The sequence below is a fragment of the Pieris rapae genome, chromosome 23 (genome assembly GCF_905147795.1).
Source record: "Pieris rapae chromosome 23, ilPieRapa1.1, whole genome shotgun sequence".
In the NCBI taxonomy this organism is placed as follows: domain Eukaryota; kingdom Metazoa; phylum Arthropoda; class Insecta; order Lepidoptera; family Pieridae; genus Pieris; species Pieris rapae.
Window position 1 is genome coordinate 4,550,863 of NC_059531.1, and position 24,176 is coordinate 4,575,038.

General features: G+C 33.1%; 2 protein-coding genes across 3 annotated transcripts; one reads left to right on the forward strand and one right to left on the reverse strand.

Moving 5' to 3' along the window:
* Positions 1–1,197: 1,197 nt before the first annotated feature.
* Positions 1,198–17,126, reverse strand: LOC110998245 (pre-mRNA cleavage complex 2 protein Pcf11). 2 transcript variants are annotated; one of them, XM_045633331.1, is made up of 17 exons: positions 16,932–17,126; positions 16,637–16,844; positions 15,823–15,948; positions 15,597–15,749; positions 14,887–15,054; positions 14,377–14,493; positions 11,471–12,140; positions 10,485–10,632; positions 9,647–9,933; positions 7,479–8,984; positions 6,450–6,759; positions 5,792–6,018; positions 4,823–5,049; positions 4,211–4,375; positions 3,479–3,662; positions 2,929–3,089; positions 1,198–2,109 (listed from the first exon to the last, which is right to left on the reverse strand). In XM_045633331.1, exons 2-17 carry the CDS (start codon positions 16,793–16,795, stop codon positions 1,915–1,917), a joined length of 4,803 nt encoding a protein of 1,600 aa, XP_045489287.1. In that variant the 5' UTR covers positions 16,796–16,844; positions 16,932–17,126; the 3' UTR covers positions 1,198–1,914. The 2 variants fall into 2 exon arrangements, with proteins under 2 accessions (XP_045489287.1, XP_045489286.1); XM_045633330.1 differs by having other exon boundaries at positions 1,199–2,109; positions 15,573–15,749; positions 16,932–17,125.
* Positions 17,127–20,809: 3,683 nt separating this feature from the next.
* Positions 20,810–23,969, forward strand: LOC110998257 (protein YIPF1). The gene is made up of 4 exons (XM_022266808.2): positions 20,810–21,103; positions 21,254–21,432; positions 21,765–21,962; positions 22,497–23,969. Exons 1-4 carry the CDS (start codon positions 20,926–20,928, stop codon positions 22,812–22,814), a joined length of 873 nt encoding a protein of 290 aa, XP_022122500.2. The 5' UTR covers positions 20,810–20,925; the 3' UTR covers positions 22,815–23,969.
* Positions 23,970–24,176: the final 207 nt, after the last annotated feature.

Consider the following 24,176-nt stretch of genomic DNA (forward strand, 5'->3'; position numbering starts at 1 on the left):
TCAACGGACAATGAAAGAGGTCCGGTAACCTATGTATTTCGCTTAATTAATACACCGAATCATATATGCCCTTATGTTAACACGAAATTTATGTTAGGTGGTACGAAGTTCCCAGTTCTTCTCTTCCGTTCTACGCCCTTGATTTGAGAATTGGCAGTAAATGTAAAATTAGAATCATTTAATGAATATTTCTTTTTTTTTGACGTTCATAAGTGTACATTGTTACCTATATGAATAAATGATTTTTGTTTATTCGGTGAGTCTGCTAGTTTTAGTATTAAATCATGAAGACGTCTTTATATGTGCTTAGTTAATTGCAAATAGCTTGCATTTTTATGTATATTTGAATATACAGTACATGTACTTAGTATCCTAGTAATAGTAGCATTACTTAGATTTGCTGAATAAATAGATTTTTCTTTTATTCCATAATCTCTTTATTTATGTTAAAAAGGGTGAAATAAAACTAAAAATCAATATTTTACGACAATTTATTTACAACCAAAACATAAAAATCAATACACATATGTAATTCATTATCATTAAAACTAGAGAAAAACTTGTGGCGACCCAAAAACCAAAATAATTACAATGAAATTCTTAATATAATATCACATTTTGATTTAATTACCTAAATGTAATGGCAGTGGATTTGCCAGATTAAGAGCCTGTTTCACAATGTATGGATAAAGTACCAAATAGCTATGCAACACATAAATTATTTGAAAGATAAAAGTTCCGAATATAATATAACTCAAAAATAAGATACTCGTTTCATTACAAATAGCGCTATCTGACAGTTGTGAAACGTAAAAATATTGTTTATCCTACCAATAAGTAATAAATAGCTTATTTGGAACTTATCCGGACATTGTGAAGCAGACCCTAAGCCTATGTGAAATGTATAATATAAATTCTAGGTTCTAAATTGAAAATGATCTTACAAATCATTCAACAGTTTTTTGACACTAATTTCTCATGGTCTAACATCCCGCTGCATGATTGGTGCGTTCATCGAGTTTTTGTTTAAAACCAAATTTTTATGTTTATTTATAATTAGGAGAATATATATTTACTAGGGTGACTATCAAAATTTGGCCGCCATTATTTTTTATTTATTTTTCGTAAAAAATTCGTTTATTTAATTTTTAAATAAAATAACGTCTACATCATGGTAATTAATATAAAGATTCTAAATAAAAAATTGGTTTAAAACAAAAACTCGATGAACGCACTCATCAATATAAACATTTCATATAATTAAAACATTACACATTGAAACTGGCATAATGTTAACCCTATATATATAAAAAAAAATTACACATGCAAATCTCAAAAGATTTTTATTGTTTATTAAATAGTTTTTATAAAACAAACGTCAAGAAAGAATAGACAAAGATTTTTCTATAGAATATTGTCAAATATTCAAAGACTATAAAATATTTTGAATTTAGAACCCAGGGGAGGTGCGATAGTTTTAAGCCATTTAGGCATAAAGGGGATTATATTTATCAATTGTAACCATAGATAGCATAATACAATAAAATACTCAAACTTATGTACAATTTAATACTATTACAGTATTGGTAACCTATGAATATATGTTAAATCAATTCGCTTTGTAATACTAGGTTCTATTAGGAAACAATTAATATGAAAAACTGTCAACAAAACCGACTGTTAAAAATGGCTCACATAACTTTCATATGTGATAGAACCTGAAATTTCTGAAAACAGAAACAATTCTGTCGAGTAAGTTACTAATTTAAAACTATATTAAACTTACATGTCTCTAAAACAGACACAAATGTGCCTCACTTCGTGATGCATCCCTTAACTAAATCACAGACACATTAAAATTCACTTCACATAATCACTGTATGAGACACAGAACGCCTGCACAGGCCACACACATCACATGATTGAGCAAAGTCCTGATAATTCGTTCCCTCTCTGCAATGGAGGTTGTCTGCTAAACTGAACATTCTCTAACTCGGGCTTAAGCTTGTACTCGAGTTCGGGTTCTTCTCCCGGTGGTAAAGGTTCATCATCAGCGCTTATGTCTTCTAGCATTTTGTCTTCTTGCGGGCTGATGAATGATGTTACTACCTGTAATTAATCATTAAAAAATGTATATAATGACTTAAATTTTTAGGAATTTAAAGTTTCCTGGAAGAGATTGCTTGTTAGCGATAAGGACGCCTGTTGCATCCCTTATAATTTTTATGTATTGTGTTATTTGTGTTTCTTTGCAACAAATTGTGAATAAATAAATAAATGTTTATTACCAATTAAACATATCATTATTTACCTAAGTTCCTTTATTAAACAACCCTCCAGATAAGTGTGGATACTAATATCTCAAAAACTACACAACCGATTTTGATGAGACTTTATTTAATTATTTCCTTAGTGGAAATGTATTATTTATATCATCTCTATAATACCTATATGTAGTAAATAAGTTGACATTAATAATTTATTTATTTATTTGGAAACAAAACATATACATCTTTACAATAAAAATAAAGTTAAAAATAAAATATAAAATAAACACATTGGATGTATCCACAATAGGTTTCACTAATAAAAAATATGGATGTAATGATGCAAAGGATGGTTTTGTGATTATGTGACTAAGACAAAAAAAAAAAAAAAAAAAAAAGGGTTGAAGCGAGAAAATGAGAAACTTCTAATAGACTGTCAGGCATTTTTATCAGAGGTAGGTTTATTAGATTAATAATTAAAACATACCTTATTTATTTTTTATTTTTTTTCCTTTCTTGGCCTGCACGGTTTGTGCGTCAGCCATGTACAAAAGTTAGGAAGTGCATTATTCGGTTTATTGGATAGGAAATTAGTACGGAATTTGGAAAAGGATCAGATAAATTTTATTATAAGTACGTATATACATAAAACATAGGTTACCTTATTTATATTAATCCTAATTCCTCCTATAGGCAGCGCAGGCGCAGCGGTCGCGTCGTCCAATTGCACATTGCCATCGATCGAGGATGTGACAGTTGTGTGAGTGGTTTCTATGGTAACGGGCGGCGTCTCTAGATCCGCTGTTATGATTGGTTCATCATCTAGATAAAGGAAAATATAGTTAATTACTGGTTAATAATTAATATGATTTCATAAATATTTTAAATTAACTGTTTGATCCCCGTAATCTGGGAGTAAATTAACTCTTCATTTTTATATAAAAAAAATTATTTGTTTTTGTGATGAAACCGAATGAAATACAAAATGACTCCAAATATTTTTATCCTTATATAAAATAGCTGCGCACAGGTAGTGGCTGTAAAATCGAAAAAAACTATTACTTGGAAACATTGTATACATTTAAAGTAATGATAACTTTTTAATTTGTTCCAATCGATTGTTAAACACACACATACAAATATTGTTTACACAGGTGAAAAAAATTACAATATTTTATCTCTTACCTGAAATGAAATTAAAAAAAAATTACCTGGATCAACCGGCTCCTGCTTAATCTTGATATTAGCGAAGTCAATTGCAGCCATCTCGTCCCTTTTCGTCCGTTCCACCTGGGTCTCCTCATCAGTATCCGCATCATCTTCAACCACCACCTGCTCTACAGGCTCCACTTTTAGGAGAACGTCGTCTTCATCGCCATCGTCTACTTCTTCAATCTGAAGGAAATAATTTGGAATTTTAATAAATAATAAATCTGCAATTAAATTTTTTTGTAATCGGTTAAAAATCACAAAAAAAAACTCTGTCTACTGAATGTCTATGGTATATTTTACGAAAAGGGATACTCTTCTTTAATAAAATCCCAAGGCTCTTTTGTCTCTGCCTTTTAATAAATTTAAGAAATGTATTAAAGAAAAGCTGTGTAAAAAGGCTTATTATGAAGTTATTGATTATCTAGTTGATAAAAGGGCCTGGGACTAATGCTGGGCAGGCTTTTAACTAATTTGCTATATTTATTTAAAATTATAATCATTAAACAAGCCGATTTGCTTTTTTAAAAGAGTACCAAGAGTTTTTACGCCGGCTTTTTCTCTCGGCCTACACTACTAGAATCGAATTGATTGACGTGGAACAAGTGATACCTGTAGCTTATATTCCCAAATAAACATATTTATTTATTTTATTTTATATCATCTAAAAAGATCTTTCGATTTTTTAAGTCAGTTAAAATATAAAATATGTCAATGCCCCTTTGGGTACATACCTCAACTGGCTCCAATTCCTTAACAGGTTCAACAACTTCAACCACAGACTCATTGTCAGATCCATCACCGTCTTCTTCACCAATCTCTATAGCAACCATTTCCTTGGTTTCCTCCGGTAGTTCTAATATAGATTCCTCTTTGAGCTCTTCTTTTGTTAAGGAAGCCTGGATTTTTTAAAATAATTTAATTAAGAAAACACACATCAGGAGAAACATTCTAATATGAATCGGCTTGGTATGACTTATGCTACAGGAGGTAAACGGGCAAGCGGCTGACCTGACTCTTACTTGTAAGTGATACCACAGACTCTCTTACACTCTCATACACACTCTTACACTCTCATACACACTCTTACACTCTCATACACACTCTTACATTCTCATTCACACTTACTATTACAATACTTCAGACTTCTTTACAAAAATAAGCATGTGTAGTCTAGTCCACTATACTCTATTATTCAATTTCAACAATATCACCTTCATACTGTCAAATTACTAGTTAATTATTTTTAAGAACTTTAATCAACGTATACTCCGTTTACAAATGTCGTCACAATGAACATATATATATATATATATATATCAATAGTAGCTAATTAATATAAATACCTTATAATCCTCAAAGCACATAGGATGATAATTCTTATCTTCATGCCGGACAGAGTTCCTCAGGTGCCATTCCTCCTTGTCTTCGTTGTAGAACTGATCAAACTTATCCCCGCATAGGGAACAGCTGTGTTCAGCTGGAAGGCCGGCAGCCACACTAGGAGTCTCCTCGATCACCTCCATAGGGACCTCACCCTCTTCAGCTCCACCGGTCTCGAACCAGCTCTTTTCTGAAAAGTCAAAATATATTTATATGTACAAGCGGAGTAGTTCACCCCTAAATATTTTTTTTTTCTTTAATTTTTAGATAAATTTTTATTTTTTTATAGTTGATCAGCATTAAAAAATACATACAACTCTAAATTTTTTTCCTAAACCTTCTACGATCAACCCCTATTTTTAATTATAAAGGACTAGCTGACCCGGCAAACGTTGTTTTGTCATGTATATTATTTGTAAGAAACATTTTTTTAGGTCAATAAAAATAATTATCTACTATAAGTGTTCAAAAGAATGATTTATGTAGGGTAATAAATTAATATTTATTAATGTAGAGAATATATTTTAAATTACAATTCTTGCTAGTTATCTAAATATCAAAAATAAAGAATCAATGAAATCAAATTAAAATAGTGGGTTTGCCATGTTTAGTACATTTTCCTCTTTGCAATGTGAAGCCAAAGCAAATACACATACATTATTTATGTATAGAAATATATATCTCCCACAACACTTGTGCCAAACCAAGGTCCTTATTGTAATAAATTATAACGAGTCACTTGTAAAATATTAACATAAGGAATGCAATAAAGATTTGAGTTTGAGATATGTGCACTTTTCCAAAACCCACTTTCAGACACCAAGTTGCTAAGTCACTTACCAGCTTTAATAAAGTCTATTAAATTCCGTTTCTAAATCCATACAGTTTTTTCTACAGTAATTACAGTAGATTAAAAATCGGTAGCTTCTTACCTCTCTCCTCCAAATCTTCGATCTCCTCGTACTGAACCCAATCAGACAGATCATAATGCCAATGCCGACTGTGAGCCCTTCTTGCCGAGTCTCTTTCTCTTCTATTCTGTCTGAAGTGCCAGTCGAGATGCTGGGAGTAGCGGACTGTGTGTTCCGGAGGAAATCTTGCACCACATCCGCTGCATTGCATACCTCCATACAGCTTGGCGACTATTCCTGGTTGTTTACTGAAATATTAATAAAACCTATTAAGATAACTTACAAATTAATCATAGTAGTACTACACACACAAATCAACTTGGCAACTGTTTTTTAAAGGAAATTTTTTGAAAGAGGCAAATGGGAAGTGATGTTAAGTGACACAGTCGCACATGGACATTGCCGGAAGGCTCGCCAGTGCGCTACCGGCCTATATAGAATTGGTACACTTTTTAAATTTAATAATTTTTGATTGTTTGTTTGTTTCATTTTGTTAATTTTTGAACCTTTTTGTAGTTAAATGTATTATGTAATTATGTATTCCATCTCTGGCTATATTTACAGTGAGACTGTTTGTTATTACATATATATATTAAATAAATAAAATATTTTTTTAAATTTAGTCACCATCTTTTTTTATAAAAAAAAACTTAATTAGCTCGATATTTATTTAACTTACACCCTCAAACTGTACGGTTTCAAAAGATCCACTCGGTGTATCACACTTTTGTCTTCCTTTTTGGGCTTGTCGTCTGGTTTCTTTTCCGGTTTCTGCTCATTGATAACCGATACAATACCGGTTGCTACTAACTTGGCGAATAAATCGTTGACATTAAGGTTACCAAGGAGCGGTACTGGGTTCGGTTTTTCTTCTGGTTCCAGACCTGGTATTTTCTCTGGCTTCGTGAATAGAGGCTCCGCTGAGCTATATTCTGAGCTGGCAGCGGGTGCCATGCTAGTTGGCATCAGACTGGCTAGCATGTCTAGACCTGGAAATGTATATTTATCATTATTTACTATATCTACTTTAATACATAATTCTTAATTAATTTTTTGGGTTTGTTTTGTGAGTGAATATTTGTTTGTTATCTGATCCTTGATGATTCAGGTTCACCTGTTTTGACAGGATTATGTTTTTTGAATACATAAATACTGTATATCTAAGAATCTATAACATTAAAATTTGATACATTCAAGCAAAATTAAATATTTATAGACCTGTGTCTATTTATTTTGACCATCATCTTTTTCTTTTACCACTATTAACACTTGTTCTTGTTAACACTTTTACATCTGCAAATCTTAGAATTCAGAGTCGGGACTTTTTTGACAGCATTTTTGACATATGGACTTCGAAGAAGAATGATGAAAAGAAGATCGAAGATGACCTCCATGCCTATAGTGAAAATTTCAAACTGTCAAATTTCAGATATTTGAAAAAGAGTACAAAAACCATAAACAATATTACTTGCCCCGAGTAACAAAGAAATATTGCACTATTATGACTGTTTTATTTTTTTCCCATTTTAACTTCCTTAGTGATGTACTATAATTGTATTTTATTTCAGATATTTATATATGTGTAAGGTATCTTATCTTGCTCTTGCTAGCACATGGTGTGCAAATTTGATTGAAATCGGTTAAGCAGTTTAGGCGTCCATAGTGGACAAATGTGACGCGCAATTTATATATAAAGATGGAGTCTTACCTTTGTTTTCATTGTCTGGACTAGGTGTTTTCTGAGGCCTCTCAAGGGGTACATCCATCGGTGCAACATTATTCTCAACTGCTGGTGACGATGATGCCAAAAACCCTTCCATATTCGCAATCTTCACCTGGCCAGGCTTTATGAATTTGGGCAACGCTGAAAACCTCACAAAATACTTCTCGCCATTAATCAGTATCGGCTTCGGAAGATCACCAAACTCCACTTTAAACGGCTGCTCATTAATCAGCACTGTGCGCAGGGAATCCACAAATCGGATCGTAAAGAACTTCCCATTCACTTGGAATTTCTGAACCTTTGCATCCAAGTAGACTGGGCACACCGTGGTTGCGTTCACGATTAAATTAATCTTCCCAGCAACCAGGTCTACCCTCTTCTCCTTCCCTATATCCACTTGTGGGAGGGGCCCCTCCAGATGCACCAAGTGCGGCTTGCCATCGATTATAACCCCCAACGGCTGCCCTCCAAAGAAGCACTCGTACCATCGCCCATTTATGTACATTTCCCTTGTCGGCGCTCCAAATCGAATGTCGAAAACCTGATCATCAATTTCCACCTGCTTATAACCCTCGTTGAAGGTTAACACCACGGAATCCTTATTATCAAACGTGACCCTTCTGGACCCGGGTAGAAATTTGATTTCGCGAGGATCGTCCCAGTCCAGCATAATCACAGCTGTGTCATCATAGAATCTGATTTCTCGCGGGATACCGTCTATTTGGATAGTTTTCACGGGATCTTGGTCAATATATTCTATGACCTTAAAGTCGGTGGGGGGTACCTCATACCCGGGCAAGCCTAGGGGAGGGGGTGAGGAGGTTCGCGTGTATGGCTGCAACGGGCACTCCCCTTGACACATCCCGAGTTTTGGAGTGGGTAGGGGCATTGGCATTCGCGGGTCAAAACGGGGTCCTCTCTTGTCAAACTTGCCTCTGAAATATGGTGGGACGGGGCCTCTAAAACGCCTTGGGCCGAAGTCTTCCATTCTAGGCCGGGGACCTCTCCAAGGGAATGGCATGTTAGGGTACATTGGCATCATCGGGGGTGCAGGTAATAATGCCGGCCTGTCATTTTCCTCTTCATGGATTCTCATATCTGAATCCTGGTGCATATTATCCGAAATATCAACAAAAGACGTGATTCTTTCGTCGATGTCTCCGTATCTGTTTCTCTCAGATGGCGATGATTTCGGAGATGCCACCTTGTCTTCCTGAATATTAGCAGCATGTAGTTTTCTCTTTGATATCTCGAAAGATTCCCGTTGTTTCGCCTCTTTTAGTTTGAACTTTTCGTTCAGTTGGAGAACTTGATACATAAGAGTATTGTACTGATTTTTGTCGAGTTTTCCGTCGTTAAATTGCTCTTTGGCTTGACTCATGATGATGGATATCGTCTTTTTATGATCTTCGGCGTCAAATTCTTCACCACTTTCTGGACGCGGGTCGGGATCTTCAACACTAATGGTGCGACGTCTTTCTTTTTCAATACCTAAAAGAACATACATACATCATATTACTGAAGCATCTTCAATTGGGTCACAATAGGTAATTGCGCAACTGAACCTAGACCAGGATCCAGATTTAGGTTAGTACAAAAGGTTAATTATCTTTTTTCGATGATTTTAAATCGTCCAAAATTCTCCCATAATTAGAAACATCAGACATGATTAGTAGGATAAAAAAGGGTGTTTATTCATTATGATGTGTAAGATTTGGAAACCCTACTAAAATACATGTTTCCCAGCTCTTCCTAACAACTGTTACCAAAATACGTGAGTGAATGAGTGAGTGTAATGTGTACTGGTTAGATCTCGAGAGCATTACCAGCTCTGCGTAAAGGGCCGTTAAAATATTACGTAAACACTTTAGGGGGGGAAAAATAAATTTAAAAAATTAATGCCTTTCTTTGAAAGCTTAGCTTACTTTTGCTGACAAAAAAAGGGGGGATAAAAATTGCAGTAAATCTGCTTATGTCATGACGGACGTACATAAACGGTTCCTAAGGTATGTTCATAAGACAGTAGTGCAACCATTTTTTTAATTTTAGATGGTAAACGGGTAGATACTAAGCAGCCTACTTTATTAAAAACATTAACACGATGGCAAATCACTACTAAATCACTTAACTATTAAATAAAAATTAATACGTACTTGGTGATTTGCTGAACAACAACGGCCTTCCTAAACGATCTTTGCTCCTCGTCGCTTCAGCCAATTTAGCTCTGACGAGATCCAACTTCGACGGCGTCTTTTTAGTAGCCTCCTTCTCTTTCACTTCATTCCAATCTTTCTTTGGAGAACCCAACGGTGAAACTTCTTTCATATCAACATCTTCGTCATCTTTATCGCTTAGTTCCTTTTCAGCGACCGCTGTTGGACCATTGCTTTCTTCAACTTGTGGTAGTTGTCGTAGGTCCACATCTTCGTTTCCAAAGAGCCTGTAGTATTAATATAGAGTTTATTTGCTTATTGTGATTTATCGTTGATTATCTTATTTGGCTATCTTACATCAAACACTTCAGTAAACTATATGAAATCAGACATAGTTTGTCCATGAAGACTATACATTTATAACACTGGTCAAATGAAGATGGATATGTCTTCCCCTATTACTTTACCAGCACAATACACAGAGTGAGGCGCCGGCCTTAATCTAAAATAATAGCTGGATGCAAATGGATAATGAATCAAGCGCATCCCTTAGACATTTGAATTAGCAGCATCTTTCAGAAACATGATGCGTGGCAGAAAATGCTTTAAAAAGTCTTTGTACAACTCCTGGAGTCGAGGTATTAAGGATGGAAAGTCAGTGTAAGTACTTGGAATACAGATGAAAGTAATTCAATAATATATAAAATAACAAATGCGATAAATACCATACCACAGAATGGTAAGATGCAGTAACAAAAACAACGACGAATCACTAACAAAATACCCGCACTAACGCAAATTAAAAACTAAGACGTATCGACCAATACAAGATACTTACACATCAAACCTATCTAATTTATTCTTCTTAACCTTGCCCTCTAATGCCTCTGATGAAGGGCGTTTTTGAGTAATAGCTGCTGCTTCTATTACCGGATGCAAGACTCGAAGGTCTACATCTTTATTTTCGGTAATCACCTCTGGTACATCTGAAAACATTACTATATTTAAATGCAGCCTTTTTAAAAGAACCACCATTTTTTACCTTCATACCAGATCTGATCCTCCATCTGTAGGCCGTCAAGTGATCCCTTACAAACTATGAAAGCTATCGTTGAAGTTAATTGTAATACAATACAAATCTTTTTTGAAAAATTTAATGTTTTTATTTATCCAGTGAACTGACATTTATAAGTATTAAAATTCAACCGCATTCATTATTACCAATCCACTCGTCGACTACACGATGATTGTCAAATCGAATTTTTATTTCCAAGAGGGTAGATACAAAAATTTTGTCCAACACCGTCATCCTTGTGAAGTCATTTCCATACTACCCTCGTTTCGTGTTCTCGTCGAATAAACTTCCAAAATGTCTAATACATACTTAACGCCCGTATGAAATACAAGTTTATTTAGATATATAGAAATTTAACCAAGTGTTAAACCAATTTTTTAATTATTTCCATAAATTTTACAAATTCTACCTTTTAGTTGCTACATACTACATACTGCAACCCTTGAACACCTCAGTATCTATTTATTTGAAGATCACTTTCGACTGGGCATATTTGTATACAATTTTATTGGCTCAAATGTCAAACAATTTGTCAAAAACTGTCAGTCAAAGTCAGCTCACTGGGTGGGTTAGTACATAAATAAATTTGAGCCATTCAACTTGATTGGGCTTAAAAATAAAGGGAACGCCTAAACATATGAATACTCAGAGAGTTGAAAAATGTTTTATTTACACACAGACTTACAACCTAATATCACAGATGGGACTAGATTTATATATCTAACCTCGCATTCTAAAGGAAATCTTACTTGTTGCTTCTAGAATTTCTGGGATTTCCGGAACTTTCTCTTGGCGCTCAGGACTCTCCGACTTCTCTTTGTTTCGCCTCATGTATCGCTCTTTGTGATAATTCTTCAATTCTTTGAAGGCTATGACCTCCTCGGAAGGCTTCTCTTCATCAACTTTGAGTTTTAACTTCTTCTCTTTTCCCTTCGCTCTCTTCTCTGGGGAACTGGAACTGTCTTTGGAGTCTTCTTTTCGCTTCTTCCTCTCCCGGGAGTTATCCTTCTTACGTTTGGAATCGTTTCTGTTGATTTTTGGTATGGGGGGTAATTTGCTGATTTTCTTTGGATCTGGGAGATGCCTGAGAGTTTGGTCGATGTCAACTTTGCTTTCGCGTCTGTCTGTTTTAGGCCGTCCGTAGTTTTCGCCTTTATCGTCTTGTCTGTCTGCTTTTGGCCGTCTCGCAAGGCGGGGGTCTCGTCTGCGATTTTCGCGTACTTCCGGGACGTCTATTGTGATGACGTTTTTCCGTTTTGTGACGCGTTCAAGGGGTTTAATGTCGAAGTGGTTGGCCGCGATGGCTGTTGCGGCGGGATTGGCTGGTGGGAGGCGTCGCGCTAACCTCGGATCTCTTCGCGCTGCAGCGAGAGCACCGCTTACAGGTGCGATACGATTAGCGTTGGATTTCATCACCGGCTGTAAAGAAATTCTAGCTAGAGTATTGTCCTAGAAGTTTGTAGATTTCGATAAATATCAAGATAGAATAGACCTAAATTGATTAAAAATTGTGAGATCGAACGTTCGAACAAGGCTGTACAGGGATTCCTGTCTACACTTAAAACAGAACCATTAACTAGATTTATGTATCCCTGTTCAAATCTAAAAATCGGCGATCTTGCTGTGAAATTAAGAAAATAAATATGAATCTTTTAAATTGTGCAGTGAAGGAAATCATTGTGAGGAAACCGGCTTGCATTAGGCCCTAAAATTCGAAGGCGTGTGTCAGGCACAGGCTGATCAACAACTTGACTATTAGATTGACAAATGATCAAGAGTCAACATCACTGTTTTCTCCAGCTTAGAACATTTAACCCTGCATTTTCATTAACTGCTGGAAAGTAATTGCTAACGCTAGAATAAAATAGCATAATTTATTGCTTGAGTTCTGGAAGGCACTTTTTTTGACAGACAAAGAAGACCTTATTATTATTTATATGCAAGAATATAAGGTCCAAAAATGTTATGGTGGTACAATCGAAAGTTCGCTATTCTGCCACACAAAATGGCGTGCAAAAGTCAAAATTTATTTATTCATATAGATAACATAATGTACACTTATGAACGTCAAAAAAAAAAGAAATATTAAATGAATCTAATTTTACATTTACTGCCAGTTCTCAAATCAAGGGCGTAAAACGGAAGAGAAGAACTGGCATTAAACTCTGCATTTTGTGGATAATTCTACATAGAACTTACATACATTGAGTAATATCAATTAGTCAATTCTTATATTATTTGTTGCGATAACATACATTAGAAAGCGTGACGTAAAGAATTGTTTCGTTTGTTCTTTGTCGTCAATAATCTCCAAAAATTGCGTCACCTAATACTTGAACGCTCCCTTATTAAAATATATATAAATTATGTTATCAAATTAATATTAATTAACGCAAATAATCATTAAGAGATTTAAGTCAATTTTTAAAAACTCTAGTAAGATCTTTCCTTCTATTACCATCAAGCAAAATCAACGAAGCCAAGAAATTATTGATGCTACTAATGATAAATCTGATACCTTCGTATTAGTTACGGGGTTCAAGTATAACGTAAGCACTAATTTTCGATTTTCTGTTTCGTATTTACCTCAACAGTAATTTACATTGTATGCCCCTACATACGTGTGCATATTCAGAAAAAACACTACTTATTTTGAGCTTGATATATTCAGTAGTGTGGGAATAAATTAAATAAAAAGCATGTGAAGGATATGTATGGTACATAAACAACATAATATTATTATTTAGTTCAATTTAATAATTTGTTTTTTACTCTTCTTTTGGTTTTTATTGTTTAGTAAATTTTATATTTATCATAAATAAAATATAGTAAAAAGTGTAGTCTGTCATGATATACTTTAATAAATTACAAATCTCGTTTTGGTTTTTATTACTTTGCAAATTGTATGTATGCCATAACTGTCTGATATTTTATAATACAGTAGAAATTCTACTGTCTGTGATGTACACAAAATTTAGTCTCTGGTTATTAAATACGTAGGTGATTGTCAGATTCTAAGCTGTACCTATTCTGTGCAACAGATTTTTCAATATTCATAAATATTGCAAAAGATTAAACTAAATTATATTTTTTATTCTTTGTTTCTAACTTTGTTAATTCATATGAATTTTGAGAGCTAGATTTTATATATTTAAACACTGTTATAAAAATAAAAGACATGTCATGCTAGAATAAATTGTTTAATAAAATATTAAAATGTATGAATGAAATGTAAACTTATCTACTCTGGGAGTAACATAATAATCTAAAACTTATTAAGTTAAGTAATGAATTTTCAAGATTAAGTTAATTAACTTAAAGTATTTTTAAAAGATACTATTTCATTAATGTCATTATTATAAAAAATCCGATTGAAATTTACCCACTAATCAAACTTAATGATAATGAACTGCTTGATGAAGTTGAATTAATTATGTTTGTTACTTTTAAAGTAATTATAAAATGAGTTCAAGTTTAATCATCAAATGAGAAATAGTTTATTGAAATTAAGTACCTAATTAATTAAAAAATTACCTAGTCAATATTTCTGACATCAATTTTTTTTCTTAATAAATTTTTAATATCCCCTGAGACCAAATGGATTAATGGGTTACCTCGGGATTAAATCTAAAACCAAAATGAATAAATATCTTACCGGACCCAAGCGCTGTTTAATGGAGACAGCTGGCGCCATTTCTGGTATAACAGCTTGTACCGGAGCAACCACAGGATTCACCAGCGCTACTGGCATTGCAGTGGGCATGGGCGGAGCCTGAAAATATTTATAATTAAGATCTTATACTTTCATATTCCCCAAGTAATAATGTATATAAAAACAATACTTATAGCTTTTGGAAGATCAGAATTAATGATTAGTATTAATTGTTTTTTAAACACTACTCATATTATTAAATATCATTCATTCATTTTAAATTTCAATAAATACAACTAAATATTGTACAAAAACATATTGAGCCAGACTTGACAGAAACAAATTCCTGTTTCTCCCCTCCATTTTAGCTGTAGTAACTTGCATAAAAATGTTTTATCATGGTTCCTGCAATTAGCCGGTTCTACCAAACATACTCTATAGCTTTTTGTGTACATACACACACACACACACAATAAGAAATAAGAATAGAAAAATTAATAAAAACCGGCATACCTTTTTAGCAGTTTTTTCCGCCATTTCCAATTGTCGTCTTGTTTGTTCTAATTCCATCTCCACTTTCTTTCTCTGTAGCATCAGCAGCTCTTGTTCCTTCTTTGCGAGTATATTGCGCATGCGCTCTTCTTCTTCTGTTAAAGTAGATGAACTTGCCACAGGACTAGGCTGTAAGTTAAATTCATATTAAAATAACAGGTATATGGTTTGCAAGTTTACGCAACTTAAATAGTTTTACCTTAGCATTGTTTATAAACAGAAATATATGTATGATATTACGATATATGCTAAATCATTAAAATACTAAGACGTTTATATCAAAAGAATAAATGTATAACTACTTGCACTGATATAATAAATGGCATACATTCTATATAATATATACAGTTGATTACTTATGAATAGCAAAGGGTATTGCAAAATATGGAATCAGTGAACCAAGTGTAGTTACTGAAACAAGGTTATTTTAAAACTTCTATGGATTCTGTAATCCACAGTATCTGAACTCTCCTGTAATAATAACTTTATATCAATTCATGTTTTATTGTAAATGTACTATAAATTCTTACACTAATTTCTTCACATAAAAAATGTTACTTTTCATTAAGATCCAATATTGTTGTTCCTTGATCTATTATAAATTTAAAATAACCTCATAAAAGGGATGTAATCAACTAAAAAAACACCTTTTTCAGAAAATTTGGATTTACATGGATGTTTGACTGGTGAGGCTGCGCCTGGATGGGCCAAGCAGGATCAATGAGGTTCACTTTCACATCCAGTTGGTATAACTTTGTAGACGGAAAAACATCATGCCAAGTCTCCCGAAGCTTGAACATCTGCGACCTGACTTTCTCATCTACCTACAATTTAAGAGTTATGTAAGTGTGAAGAATCATAAGCACAAAAATAAATTTAAAGTTCTTTGATAATTACCTGTTTGAAGGTTTTTGTGAACATATTGACGATTATCTGCGAGAACTTCTGAGTGTAAGCCGCCCCAACATTCTTGATAATAGAATCAACTAAATACAGTAATGGCAGCTTGATGTCGGAGTGCACCTGTATAGAGGAAAAATACTGTCTAGTCCCTAAAAACCTGACCAAGTCTTCACTTGATCAGACTCAATATCCCGTGGTGCAGGTAAGAATAAGACAAGTTTGTTTACAAAACCCATTTAATAACTCATGAAAATAAATTAGAAGCCAGTTTTAAAAACTCTTTATTGTATAACATCTTACAACTGAAAATGGAGTATAACAACCCATTATTATATTTATGATGTTATTATAGGTATCCCCGATAGAATAATATCTGAGTTGTCAATCAAATTTATGAAAAATTAAATAAGGATAGCAAAATTTACTAGTACATTTGTATCAAATAAACTGTTAATATTTTTATTGGTATAACTGATTTAAACTAATTTTACTAAGGAATTTTACAATATTAGAACAAATTTTAACATATGTTTTAAGAAAAAAATAATTAGTGACAAGCCAATATGTTGAATTTAATTACTAAGACATGCAGATGTTTCAGAATTAACTGGCTTATCTAATCATTAATACAATTGTGTGAAAATTACAACTCACGGGGATACCGATTTGCGACGTTACAGGCTGGTACATTGAATGTCGTATCACAAAATACGGCCAAATGTGCGTCATACTTAACCACTTTCACGGAATTACGTGATACCGTGGCTTTATTGGCCCGCCGTACGCGTTATTAAAAATACAAATTCACCTTCTCCAAGTGCTTCTCCACCGTGTCAACGATAACCCCTGCATGCTCGACATTCTCTTCTGCGAGTATTGTGAGCATATTTATCAAAGGCTTGCTGTTCACCGTCAAATCCGCCAAACTCGACGCATATTCCTCCGCGATTTCCTTTTCTTTCGACATGTTGTAAAAGCTCCAAATTCACCATACCACTATCCACAGTAGAACATCACTGTAAATAATGTTACGTTTTATAACGTGGCTTGTCGTTTGAAGCGTACGAAAATGGCGAATGAGATAAAACACGCATATAACTTACCTATTAAAACGTGAGGTATGTAGAATATAGATGATCGCAATCAATAGCGCAATGGCACGTACAAGATACACACTAATTCAGGCTCATAATAATCACTTGGAAATATTTTTCCAAAAAACAGCACGGCGGGCAAGGAGTGGACTATGAATGATTTTTTAAGCAAGATGGTTGCTTAGACACATTAAGGCTGTAGACATAAGACGCTAGCGGAAGTTCCTTGTTGGCTCTATGACCAGTCATATTAGTCTATGGTTTAGATTGTTCTAATTTATATATTTATTTATTATTCCATATCATTATTCTATCTTTACAGTTATTACTAATTTGATAGAACGACACATTATAACCCATACTGATTATCCTACATAAAAAACATAAAAAAAAAAACATATGTGCAATTCACACATTGTAGAAGTGAAACCTTCAAAAACAAAGTTTTTATAATTAATCAAATATAAATTAATCATTTTCCACTATCTAAATGTGTGTGTTCTTTAAAAACAGTATATTTTAATGATACATTTTAATTTATAAGTTTAATATAAATCTTTAATTTGGCAAAAACTAAAACAGCGAAAGTTTGAAATTCGATCAAATGAAAAAGCGGCAGTAAAGAGAGGCTGTATAATGCCTCCTATCTCATTTTCTCCCACGTTAAATCTTATGAATTGATGTTTCTGTCTCTCTTTACCGCTGCATCCGGTTTGAAATCACGACGATTCTAAAGAAGTTTATCTATCTCATTTTCTCCCACGTTAAATCATATGAATTAATGTTTCTGTCTCTTTTTACTGTCGCTTTTCCGTTGCACCCGGTTTGAAATCACAACGATTCTAAAGAAGTTTCACTTCAATATATTTCAATTTTACTAATTACATATGTAATTACTAGGTATATACATACAATCTATAAAAAAATGTCTATAGTTTCTTTGTATATTAGTGGACAAATTTTAAGTAAGTAACATATGATGCAACATATAAAATTCACGTAGTTAAAATGAATAATTTAGTAAAAAAATAATTATATATTCATGATTGTTACTATTAAATTGAGAAAGAACATTATTATAGTAACTATACCACTATGTCAATACAAACTATATTAACTATACAATATGTCACAACTGCTCGATTCTTCTCTAGTAGTGATCATGAAAAAAATTTAGTAAAACCATGGCCCTAAGTTCTTGGCGTACTATAGTAGGAATCCTGCATGTAATACAAATATAAGCATAGGTAGGTGGAAAGTGTGAGACTTAAACTACCAAATTTAATAAAAGAAGGGAACTTGAATCGACCTGATGGCCTCGCGGTGTATCGCGCAATGACCTATCCTGGGGCTGATATTGGGTCTGACCACAATCTAGTAGTTATTCGCATTTAAATACTGATCAAAAGTGTAGACTTTATGGAATCCGGGGATTGCCTTTAAATTGGCTGGAAAGTTACCTGATCGGTCGCAAACAATATGTCGAAATCATACATACTTCCTCTGCTAAACATATTGAAAGGAGTTACAAGTCTGTGGCTATGGATAGCAATAAAGGCGTTCCTCAAGGGAGTATACTGGGTCCATTGCTGTTTCTTCTGTACATTAATGATCTACCGAATTTGGTTAGTAATAAATGCATTCTTTACGCAGATGACATTTCAGTGGTTGTGTCAAAGGATACAACGCGTAACTACGAATCATTATTGAATGAAACAGTAAAGAATGTCACAGAATGGTTGGACATTAATAATTTAAGTGTAAATACAAAAAAAAACAATTTTATACAATTTCGGAACTATAATAATTGCAGACCCAATAACCTCAAAATTAATTATAAGAGCGAGTTTATTGAGGAAGTTGTATCAACCAAGTTTCTAGACATAACACTAGACCAAAATCTTAATTGGAAACAACACGTTTTAACGATATGCACGCGCCTTAATAAATTTGTTTTTGCTTTGAGTCGAACTCGCAAGGTGGCTTCAAAACACGCAGCAATTATTGCTTATCACGGCTATGTTGCCTCAGTTTTGCGCTATGGTATCCTTTTATGGGGAAATTCGGTAGATGTGAGTGAAGTTTTTATTACTCAGAAAAAATGTATCAGGGCTATTATGGGCGTTGGATTACTGACAGGCTGTAGACCGCTTTTTCGCGAACTCGGTATTCTGACAGTACCGAGTTTGTATATCGTTGAAGCGGTCATGACTGTAAAGAGGCATCCAAAATTGTTTCAGACATTTAAAGAAGCGTCCCTGCATATGCTGAGGGATCCAACTCAGCTGCGGGTGCCTGCATGTTGCACCACGCTATATTCTAAAGATTGCTACGCCATGGCCGTAAGAATATTTAATCACCTTCCCAGAAGCTATAGATCGCTGCCATGTAATGTTTTCAAGGGGAAGGTGATTGGGTCCTAAAAGGCAAGGCACCTAGATCATAGGTTTGAAATTAACGTGGGGAACATCACTTCAGATGTTATTAAATACAAGAAAAAGAAGCCTAACGTTTAAATCGTTGTATTTTTGGATAGGAATTTTTACAAATATTGGTGTCTAACTAGCTCTACGCTGTCATTTTTCTAAATGTGTTTTTCTAAATGTGGGATTTGATAACTAGTGTTGTTATTCAATAGATCAAATAAATAAAATATAAGATGACATTTGCATGCCTATTCATATGTGGCGGGTTTTTATAATTTATGTAACTAATTGTAAGACTAATTCTATCAAATAAATGATTTGAATTTGAATTTTTATTGAAAACCCAAGAGAGCAAGAGTCAGCAAACTATAAAGTAAGCAGTCAGCAATTAAAATTCAATTTAAGAAAGCTTAACGATTGGAATACCGAACTGAAAGTATCAATTGTTTTGGATGAACACTTAAATCACTAAGTATATGCATCATCTTCAAGTCCTTCGATATGGAGAATCCTCACACAAAAACTTATCTGCAATAATTTCATTCGACCGATGGTTACAACAAGGAAGCAGGTATAGAGATGAGAGATTTAAAACTACAGCTAATGGAAGATCGGAGATTTTTTGATGTGAAACATCTATCAAACATCAGCCGCACGTAAAACTGATTTCTGGCGTGGCGACGCGTCGCCCCGCTATATGATATACAGTCTAAATGCAGTAGTAAATTTCACATTGAAATTATTTAATAAAAATAATGTTTATTCAACAAATAGTCATCGTTATCTGGAAAAAAATCGTAATATTTTATTTTATCATTATGACATATTTAGTTTCTATCACAATATGTTCTTTTCTGCATATTACTTTTACAAAATAATGTCGATGTTTCACATCTGCCAGGCGTCCCGTGACAGCTCTAATTTTTTTAAAATATTGAGCATCAGTGATATGAGGTTTCGATTATTTTATCCAGGTGATAATAGTTTTTTCGAACCAATTCGACTTAGAGCCCTTCAAGAAAAGAGCGTACCAATTCTCAAAAGACCGGCAACGCACTCACTTAACATCAGGTGAGCCTCCTGCCCGTTTACCCCGTGTTCTATAAAAGCTCGCAAAACGTTCAAAAACAATAAAAACTGCATAACAAACAAAAATATATTTTTAAAATGTTGGGGCTAAATTGAAGCAATTTATCTTGCCTAGCCTATACAAAAAGTTTATACATACTATACTACAGGGGTACTAATCCAAAAAGACCTCTCAATTCCATTCAATGACACTGGCCCACCCATAATAATTATTTATCTCCTGCACAGTAAAAACATCCCACTTCAAGTAAATTTGTACAGTATACCAATCAATAAATAATCTGTGTATTTAACTGTCAGTGTCAGCTTGCTCTAATCTTTATTGTATGAATATGTCATAATATTTAGAATTATCAATAAAATATCTAAGAATTTCCAAATTTGTCAAAATCAAACAATCTTAGAGACCATCATCCTTTTTTTATTTTTAAAAATTACAATTTTAAAATAAAAGAAGTTTAACACTTTATAGAGTGTTTACTACCGCGATGTCGAACGTTAACACAGGCGAGCTATTAGACTTTCAAGATTACTCGCCTGAACATAATCGTTCCGCAAGAATCGACGTGGAAGCTGTACACACAAATCAGTATAATAACTCCAACACCAGCTACGATTATGTGGAACCAAAACCCGTAGAAGACGATGATCCACCACCAAAGAGTGGTAAGATTCTCGATATGTGAAAATTTTTAGTTCAAAAAATAAAATATTACTACTTATCTAAGTATGTATATGAAACAACGGAGCAATTCTACTACATACATATAATGCTGGTATAATTCATGTTGTTTTATTCAATAATTTTTTTTATAGGAAATCATAACTTCTGGACCATAGAATACTATCAGAAATATTTTGATGTACATACAGATGAAGTTATTGAGAGAATTATATCATCAGTATTGCCTCAAAAAGTGTCTCGTAACTACTTTGATGAGAGAATCAAAGGTAAACCTGACCTGTATGGACCCATTTGGGTATCTGTGACATTGGTAAGTAATGCACTGTCTTACAGCAGAAAAAAACTGACGTCTAGTTGTAAAATTTTGATGGTAGGTGTAGTGAATTTGTTTGTATAGTTTTATAGTCTTATCTATAAACAATATACTAGTCCTATACATTCATAAGTTATTTCTTGTGAGTCACTTTCAAAAAAATTATCTTCATTTGGTATTGAACTAATATAATGTTGATGACCTTCAAAGCTAAGCTTTGGTTATTTAATTTTGTGTTTTAGAATTAATAGATTAAAATATGATTATTAATAAATCTTCCCATTATAAGTACTTTGGCTGTTACTTATCAAGTACTCCTTAAATTACAGATATTTACAATAGCAGTCAGTGGAAACATTGCCAGTTATCTCCAAAATGCAAACAAGGCAATACATTGGAAATATGATTTTCATCTTATGTCGTATGCAGCTACTGCAATTTCATGCTATGTGTGGTTGGTCCCTTTGGCCTTATGGGCAGCCCTTAAGTGGACTATAACTCCTGATGTTGACCAAATTGAGACACAAGTATGTATTTGTTATTTCTTAGAAATACTTTGAAGTTATAAAGTAGTCAATCCAAATTAGTCCCTTAATATGTATAATAAAGTATGAGACACATACATATTTTTTTTATAGTTAAATTGTAATGTTTTGTATGTTTGTTGGTTTAAACATTATTGTTTTTCTGGGATACAGGAAATTCCATCTTATGTATACATTTTATGAAATAAATTATCCTATGAATTAGCATACATATCTAAGATCTAATAATTAATGGCATATTCAAAAAGAAGGCTGACCAATTCAAATTTAAAATTCATTTATTCACGTAGGTAACAAAACATACACTTATGAATATAAAAAAAAATATACATTAAATACTTCTAATTTTACTTTTACTGCCAGTTCTCTAATGCGGGCATAGAACAGAAGAGGTAATAAACTCTCCGCCACTCTTTTTACAATCAATACATAATAATTATCTACATTTACCACTCATTCTCTGTAATTGATCTTTTAGACTTTTCTCACATATTACAAAAGATATTTGGTTTTCAGACATCAGCATCACCATCAATGATGTCACTTTTCTGCCTCTACGGTTATTCCCTGTCAATATACATTCCTGTGGCAATTTTGTGGACGATTCAAGTATCCTGGCTCCAATGGCTCCTGGTACTTCTGGGCGCTTTTGTATCTGGAGCTGTTTTGATTTTCTGGCTTCTACCAGCATTGAAGAAATCAAAATATTTTTTCATTTTAGTAGGATGCATTTTAGCATTGCATTTCTTACTGGCTGCCGGTTTTATGTTGTATTTCTTCCATGTACCAGAAACAGAGCCGAAGGCGGTTATTGTGACTACTATTAAACCATAGATTATGTAATATTAATTATAATATGTATAAGATTTTTATTTATTAAACAGTTACTGTTAGTCGTAAACTTGCATTCCCATACTTTAATTACAAGATTAATTTTAAAAATATCCAATTAATTTTTTTTAAGACAAATGTGATACAAATAAAAGAATAGGATTTGGCTTCTTTTTATAAGGAAATAACATTATATTTATAATCTTACCCTAAAGTACTAAATATCTGTATGTGAAGCTCGGTTATACAACGTTTGCGTATTAAATAAATTTATTAGTCTATTTAAGCCATAAAATATGTAAAAAGGCGATCTTAAAGCTAGAGCATTTTAGAGAACTCTTTCGACTCAGTGATGCCAACTCCTACAGAATGTTGCCCCTAGGATCAACTTCAAATACCCCAAAATGTTGAATAAAACCCCTAGTATTTGCTGTACACTTGGTTTGAAAGGTAATTTCAAATATGAATTATAAATACGTTGAAGTAAAAAATAGCTGTTGTAATTATGTGAATACATTTACATATTTTAATCAAACACCGAATAATATTTATAAAATATAATAACAACGAGGTGAAACTTTTCTTATTTCTTAACTTTTCTTTCTTACCAGAGATTTTTTGCGTTTTCGTCAATTTAAACTTTTATTTTTGGTATTTTAAAAAACTAAATTTGTATGACATTTTTTCGTTACGAACTGTCTTTTTATTACGAACGTATTCCGTAAGACCTATTTCTTTGATTACAAGTACAGTAAACTCCCTTATAACACATTTAAATATTACGCGATTTCAGTCACTTTTATAACGCTGAATATAATATACTCCAATAACAGGGTAGCAAATGTACCGTGTACTTCTTTTGTACTGTATTATTAATATTTCTGTTTTAATTTACTCAATTACTATTTTTTTACCTTATATAAGTTTGACCGTTTCTTAACGTAGTGATAACTAAATTAATTTGTTAATGACATTGTTTGTCCTTTCCATGTACCTACCCTACTCCTAAGTCCTACCTAAACCTTTAAATATCAAATCCCGATCCTTTTAAGGATACTCCTATTCCAACTTGAATGTTAGTTTATTTTAAACATAATCAGTCTCTGTTAGTTTAACGAAAAAGAGTGTACACGCGTTAGAAATTATACTTCTTTGGCGTATGGGAAAAAAAACTAATTAAAATGCAGTAGTGATTAACGATAAATATTAAAATTAATCAAAAAGATTTTATTTAAATAAATAAATTAATAGTAAATACTATCACCGTCGTATATGAAATTGATTTAAAAACACCAAAATAATAGTTATTTATTCACACTGTTTAATTGTACTGTTACGAAACACGTGTTCTAAATATGAAAATAG

Excerpts from the sequence above, each read along its gene's own strand:
- LOC110998257 (XM_022266808.2), top strand. The coding sequence starts at position 20,926 with ATGTCGAACGTTAACACAGGCGAGCTATTAGACTTTCAAGATTACTCG. Across the intron at positions 21,104-21,253 it reads TGATCCACCACCAAAGAGTG|GAAATCATAACTTCTGGACC; the intron begins GTAAGATTCTCG and ends TTTTTTTTATAG. Across the intron at positions 21,433-21,764 it reads TTTGGGTATCTGTGACATTG|ATATTTACAATAGCAGTCAG; the intron begins GTAAGTAATGCA and ends CTTAAATTACAG.
- LOC110998245 (XM_045633330.1), bottom strand. The coding sequence starts at position 16,795 with ATGTCGAAAGAAAAGGAAATCGCGGAGGAATATGCGTCGAGTTTGGCG. Across the intron at positions 15,055-15,572 it reads ATCCAAATTTTCTGAAAAAG|CCTAGTCCTGTGGCAAGTTC; the intron begins GTGTTTTTTTAG and ends TTTAACTTACAG. Across the intron at positions 14,494-14,886 it reads CGGAAAAAACTGCTAAAAAG|GCTCCGCCCATGCCCACTGC; the intron begins GTATGCCGGTTT and ends AAATATTTTCAG.